This window comes from Phaethon lepturus, unplaced genomic scaffold (genome assembly GCF_000687285.1).
Source record: "Phaethon lepturus isolate BGI_N335 unplaced genomic scaffold, ASM68728v1 scaffold1136, whole genome shotgun sequence".
NCBI lineage: Eukaryota > Metazoa > Chordata > Aves > Phaethontiformes > Phaethontidae > Phaethon > Phaethon lepturus.
The window spans coordinates 78112-85110 of NW_010546744.1; the positions used below are offsets into that span (position 1 = coordinate 78112).

Here is a 6999-nt window from a genome sequence, read left to right on the forward strand (position 1 = left end):
ATTTGTTTTGGAATCGATTAACTGGCTAAGATAAAGGGTTAGAGAAAGTCAACTGTAGTTGCTACATTTAATAAGGCCAAAGGAAAATATAACTCGGTTCAGAATTTGTGTGCATGATATATGCTGTAATAGTCTTGGGTTTTTGGGTTTTTGTGTCGGTTTTTTTTTTAACTTTGTTTTTAAAACTAATGTATGTTTGAGCATTGCTGGTCTCTGTTTTTCTTCACTACCTTTGCCAGTATTGGCTTTTTCTATCTGGAAAAGGAACGTGGCCTCATTTAGAGCATTGGTCCTAAGTTTGCAAAAACAATTACATGACACTGTGTCTGTGATAAGGGATTTAGCTCTGCAACTAGCCAGTTCCTTTCAAACTTTTCCCAGTTCTGGGAAAGAAGATGTAATTGTGGACTCAGGCAAATTCAACTCTTTTTTTTTTTTAAACTAATTTAGACTGCATTCATTTTAAAATTTTTTTTAAACAATTGCTAACATTTTCCTCTTTTGTTCTGTATATTTTGGATTTATTTTTGTCTTCAATTATGCTACCAGGGAACAAAGTGCAGATATATCAGAAACTGGGGTCAGTGAAAATGAAGAAAATCCTGTGAGGATTATTTCAGTCACACCAGCAAAGACAGAACCTGTGAAAAATAAGGTATGTCTGAGGATTTTATGGACTGTATCTCTTTAATAAGCTTGGCATTGAGGGTTTATTCAGTACACATCACTGCAGATGGTCTCTGAGGAACTGGTAATGTCCAATTTAACTTCATGTAGTTATATCAGTTTCCTAGCCCAATGGAAGACCCCTTATTTTCAAAACTACTATCTATTTTATCCAGAGTAGTTAATAGAGCGCATGTGCTCAAAATTAGCGCAGGCAAATGGGAAGGGACTTCCTTCATTTTTCTAAAATTCCAAAAGATTCTATGTTTTCCAGTATAAATAACAGTAAGGCTGGGATTCAGAGTGAAGGTGGCCACCTGTAGCTTTAACTTAAGATACTGCCAGGAAAATTTCAAGTGGTCCTCTATCATGAAACAAACAACTAACTTTTGGATTGTGTCACAACTAAAATGTTATTTAAACTTTGAGGATTTTTAATGAGGATTTTTAATGCTTTTCTGTCTTCCATTAGAGAGAGAAGATCATGCCTAAATCATAATGATTTTTTAACTTAAAAAACATAAAGTTGCATGAAGTTTAACAACAGTAAATGTGAAGTCCTGCACCTGGGATAGATTAAACTCAAGCAGCAGTACAGCGTGCTGGGATCTGCCTGGCTGGGGTGTAGGTTGGCTGAGAAGGACCTGGGGGACCATCCCAGTGGACAGCCGGTAGAATGTGAGTCGGCAGCATGCCTTGGCAGCAGTGAGGGCAAGCCGGGTCCTGGGCTGCATCAGCGAGAGTATAGCCAGCAGATTGAGGGATGTGATTATTCCACCCTATTTGGCATTCATTAGGCCACACCTGGAACACTGTGTCCAGAACATTGCGTCCTTCCCAGTTCAGCACAGATACTGAAAACCTGAGAGAGCTTTGCAGATGGCCACCAAGATGATAAAGGCTTGGAGAAGTTGTTGCATGAAGAAAGGTTGAAAGTGTTGGGCTTGTTCAGCCTAGAGAGAGAAGCCTGGGGGGATGTAATCAGTCTTTCAATATCTAAAAGGTATTTATAGAGAAGAAGAAAGTACTGGTGACAGAACAAAAGGCTACAGGCAGAAGCTGCTTCAGGGGAAATTCCATCTGGATGCAAGCAAAACAAACAAACAAACAAATCATCTACATTGTGGGGAAGATTAAAACACTGGAAAAACACCCAGAAAAGTGGTGGAATGTTGCTGTTCGCAGCTTGGCTCATGAAGGGCCCTGGATGAACCCCCGAGGCCCTGCTTTCAACAGAAGGTTTGACCACGTGATTTCCGCAGGTCACTTCCAACCTGGATGATTCTGTGATTCTAAAATCAAAATAGAATTTTTGCAATAATGTAGGGTGTACATAGATGGTTCATGCTGTACACATTCTAAGAAGTTATGTATCTATTCAGTCTTTTTTGATTAAGTGAAATCAGAGTAATAAGCACATGTTTTGGATTTGTATTATCACAAAGAAAAGTTAGTGTTTTCTTACTCTTTAAAAATAACATCCACATGATATTCACACCTGTGAGCTAGTGAAGAAGAAAAAATCTTTCCCAAATTTCAAAGTATCGTTCCTTTTTTCCTTCTTTTTCCCCAAAATAGGCTTCTTCTGAAAAGTTAGAGCAGTTAGGCAAAGCATATTTGAAATAAATCTTCAAAAATGCTTTCTAGGTTCTTGAAACCTGACTTTAGTTGAAATTTTCAGAGAGTGGTTATCTGTAAAGTTCTTACAAATAGCAGTTGTAAATGTCTGCTATGAAGCTGCTAGAACAGTAATAAAGATTACAGAGACTGCCTGACTTGTATAAACATTTAAGAAATAAGGTTATTTAACAAAAAGTCCTTCGTTCAGACACAGCACTTACAATAGTGAGTGGCCTTAATTGGTGTGTTTGAAATGGCTAAGTCATCCCAGCCATATCTCTTCGGTACCCTTTTCTCTGCCCCTCTTCCTAACTGTTTTGGAAGCATCCAGTTACTTCCTCTTTGTTTCCATATGAATACTTTTCTTTGTAGAGACCCACATTGCCAGCACCCTTGCTGTTTCACATATATAGACACTGCTTCATGAAATTTAATCACTTGCATTACCTTGTTCAGTGTAATGAGAAAAACATGCATGTAGGCCATACCTATTCAGACATGACAAAGAATTAACAAAGACAGCAAGTTTCATTTGTGACTAGGTCTTAACTCCCTTTTATTCCCTGAAAGCCTTGGGTTTTTTTCCTTTTACTGGTATTTAGGGTAACAGTAATCTGCACCTTTACTGAAGATTGGTCTTAAAATTTGCATATATTGAAGTACCAGAATCATTACTCTTGCTCCTCAGTTCTCTCCTGTCAGTTGGCAAAGAGGCAGTAAAAGGAGCTTGTCCAGAAGAACCGTCATGAGAGGAGCTGAGATTATTAGTCTTACAGTAATCTCACTTTCAGGCAACTAAAAGATACATTGGGTGCAGATACTAACATTACACACAGTGTAGAATATCTTTTAGCAATGTTAATGCCTGAAATCCCATTTAGTAAAACTTTTTACTAGGTCTAAGTCCGTGTGATGTGTTTTTATAAGAACCTTTCTTATAAACTCCTGTTTCTCTCAGAGGCAGGTAACAATCTGAGGTTTGCCTTTGGGGATCCTTTTTTTTTTAACCCTTCACATTCATGACTTACTTTCTAGGAGATTAATTCTGATCAGGCTACACAAGGAAACAGCACTGAACGTGGGAAAAAAAGAACGGCAACAGCATCTGGAACTGAGAATATTCATCAAAAAACAGAAGAAAAAACTGTAGATGAAACAGGACCATCACTCGCAGCAAAAACAAGGAGAGGGCGTCCACCCAAACCTGAACCTCAGGGTACCACTGCAAAAAATGAGGAAACAAATAAACCACCTGTCAGGGGAAGGAAAAGGGCAGCAGTTGGTCAAGAAAGTCCAGGGAGTTTAGAGGCAGGTAACGCCAAAGCACCAAAACAGCAAGACACAGCAAAAAAGCCAGCAGCAGCACAGAGACAAATTGATCTACAAAGGTAATAAATAAATAAATAAATAAATAAAACCCCATGGCTGGGTGGGGTGGGCCTTTCCTGTCTCAAGATAGACCCTGAAATTGCAGTTATAACAGATCTAGCATATGGGCACAACTAAACCACAATGATTTATAAATACCATGGTCCAACACGTACACATTGTGTTCTGTTCTGTTTTTCAAATGTAAGTACCACAGCAGCTGGAATTGGAGAATTGAATTTGTTTGGTTGGAACAGTATAATCTAACTTGTTTTCACCACATTGTATTTTTTTGACTGTTGTATCCTGGTTCCCCTTACTAGCATTCTTATGTAGAAGAACTAAGAGTTGAGGGTGGTTTCAAGCACATTCAGTAATGCCACGTACACAGGAATTCAGGTGCTTTGCTGTGCTTCAGTAACAGAGGCTTGAAAACTGGCCATCTTTAATGAACAGAACCAGCTGTAATTCTAACTGTACATTTTTTTGGTATTTTGGGTCTGAGCTTATTTACTGTTAATATTAACAAATTTTAAATGTATATATTTTAAGTAAAACGAGCAGAATTTGGAACTGTGTAAACTGCAAAACAGCTCTTGGATGATAATTTATTTTTCTATACTCAAGTATTTAAATGTGGTGATTTGATTTCCAATATAAACAAACCACAAATGCTCATAAACACTGAGAAATTGGTTTAGCTGAATCTGATACAATAATAATTTTAATGCAAAAGTGTCCAAAGTTGTAGAGCAGTAAGATAATGTCAGCAAACCAGTGTGTTGGAAGAAATCACAATTTAATCTGAAGGAAGAAAGAATAATTTCTTTCTTTAGAAAGAGAATTTAAAAATAAATTCTAGAGATTTTGTAAATTGAAGATCTTGCAGAGAACCTCGATCAAACAGAATTACCTTTTCCTCTCACAGCAAGGTTCATACACTAGTAAATTGTTCAGTCTTTCAAGAGAGTAGTATTTGTGTACTGCCTTGCAATGCTTGTTTTATACATCAAATTTCTTCAGGTCTTCACAACAAACTGCACTATCCATAGCCTTAAATAAGCCATCTGTATCGGATAGCTTCTTTGAAATACATAATACTTCAGTCTTTCTTGGAAAAAATACCAAAACATTGTTAACGTTTTTCAGAAGCCAGGTGCTTGGAAGTGATGGAGATTCACTGCTGGAGATAGACTCAAGTCCAGAATATTCCCAAAATGCAATGGATCTTTTTAAGGCCTGTGGCAGCAGCCAGGAAGATACTGAGGATGCAGAGATAGCAGAGGGAGGCTTCCTTAAGGTGTAGCAGGCATCTTACATAGGACAATTCTGTTTTTTTATATTGTAGCTCATACAATAGGGAATCAAAGAAAATTTTCTCTCTTTTAGAAAAATGTATGTGAAAATAGCTGTCTGATAGGGTTTTTTTGCTTTTAAGTAGACATGTACATATGACTGTAAGTATTCGAAAAACATTTGAAGTAGTGCTTGTTTTTGAGTAGGACAGGCTATTTTTATAAACCTGGGTAATTAAATACAGTTATGAGGACAAGTTAACCATTCTTATTCTCTGATTCTAGTGAAAGCTAGGGATAAATATATTTCTGTTTATGCTGAAAAGAACATTAGTCAGTTATTGAATTATTATTATTCAACTTGTATATTTCCAAGTAACAAGGAAATTCAGTTATATTCAATTCATTATGTAATCATTGAGAAGATAGAAGATAAAGTTGGAAGAATCACAGTATAAAGAGTGTAAAAGCTAAAATGTAAACAACTGAGGTAGGATTTTGATTCAGAATCAATTGTAATTTCCATGTTCTTACAATTAACTTATTTCTTTTTTTCCCCCAAAAAAGGTAAAAAGAAAACTCGCTCGAAAAGGGAGGAAATGAAGGCCAAATAAAGGCATGCTCCAAGCTTCTGCAAAAACTAGGATTCAGAAATTTCCTGTATAGGAACTGAAATTACTTTAAAACACACAGCTTTCAGCTCTGAAACCAGAAGGAAAAGTATGCTTCCCTTTCACATGAAATTAATCCTTCTCAATGGAAATGTAAAGCAGAAACTCTTGAGAAAGAGGCTAAAAGCATCTGTACTTATTTCCCCAGAGACTTTTTTTATGAAAAGTCAATAATTAAGCAAATTGCTTAACACTTGGTTCCAGTTCCTGCATTCTGGAGTTTAAAAGTGTATTTACACCATTAATTTTCATGCTGCATTTTTTTTTAAAGAAAGTCAGAGGAGGTCCTTACACTGACATTGGAAATTCATGATCCTAGAGCCAGGTATTCCCATGTTTCACAGAAAAAGTAGAAGTCTACTGAATGGATTTTAAACAAGACTAGAGGAAAAAAAAAATCACAAAAAAATTTTTTTGCTTTACTTTTGGAGACTGTTTTATGTATAATTCTTTCTGCCTGCCTACTTTTCTGCAAAAATAAGATGTACAGATTTCAGTTCCCTGCTATGAAAAGTCATGTGGTGGCAATTTTATAAATGTTGCTTTCTGATTTTTATCAGAGTGGGAAAGTAATCACTTAAAATTATTATTAATTCGCAAGTAGACATTTCATTTTTTAATTTTCCCTCCATTTTAGTTTAATATAATTTGCAATAAATGTACATATTGATGTTTGTTTTATAAAAACATATATCACTTTTAAGTGTTTTTACTCCTGTGGTTCTGTTGGAATATTCTAAATTTTAAAGGAGTAAAGACAGTCCAGCATTTGATTTTATAATGTTTGTCACCAGATTTTTATTATTGATGTAAAGAAAAAAAATCAATTTTTAAAAATAGTTGGACTTTGGCAGCTTTGTAAGGAAAGTTGGAAATGTTTAGGATTGCTCTCAATTTTAAGCATTGTGCTGATTGGAAGTAAGTCTGTTTTGCATTTTGTCTTCCTGTCCAGGCTCATTTTTTAATGTTTATTTTAGAAGATTGTTGCATCAATATTATGTTTCCTGGCATTGTTCAGCATAGATACAGTGTACACTTTTATGTACACATGATCATATTTAAGTTTGTTGCATAAAATAAACGCTTCTAGGTGTCATGTGGCAGTCTTTTATTTTTTTTTTTTTAATTTTCTTTTACAGAAAACTACTTGCTATATTTGTGCATGGTCTTGGATGTTCACAGAAGTGTTGTATTGAGTGAGGAGGTTGTAATGCAAAGTTACATAGTTAAAAAGATAGGGTTGGGGTTGTTTTTAGGTGAAGTTACAGTGCTTTCTCCTGTAAAGTTGCATGGGAAGAAGGGGGTTGGTCTGCAGAGTGAGAGTGAACAGTTCACTTTGTTTCCTCGTGCCTCAGTTCCCCATTTCTCTTCTGCAAATT

The 6999-nt window shown here is 35.9% G+C and overlaps 1 protein-coding gene across 2 annotated transcripts in view; it reads left to right on the forward strand.

Moving 5' to 3' along the window:
- PDS5A (PDS5, regulator of cohesion maintenance, homolog A (S. cerevisiae)) overlaps positions 1 to 6716 on the forward strand; it is an 84721-nt gene extending 78005 nt beyond the window's left edge. Inside the window, exons 30-32 of one of the 2 annotated variants that reach the window (XM_010289396.1) lie at positions 550 to 655; positions 3322 to 3674; positions 5517 to 6716. In XM_010289396.1, coding sequence (XP_010287698.1) covers positions 550 to 655; positions 3322 to 3674; positions 5517 to 5520 — 463 coding nt within the window. In that variant the 3' untranslated portion in view covers positions 5521 to 6716. Of the gene's footprint in view, positions 1 to 549; positions 656 to 3321; positions 3679 to 5516 lie in introns of those variants that run through there. The other variant, XM_010289397.1, reaches the window with a different exon arrangement.
- The last annotated feature ends 283 nt before the right edge of the window (positions 6717 to 6999 follow it).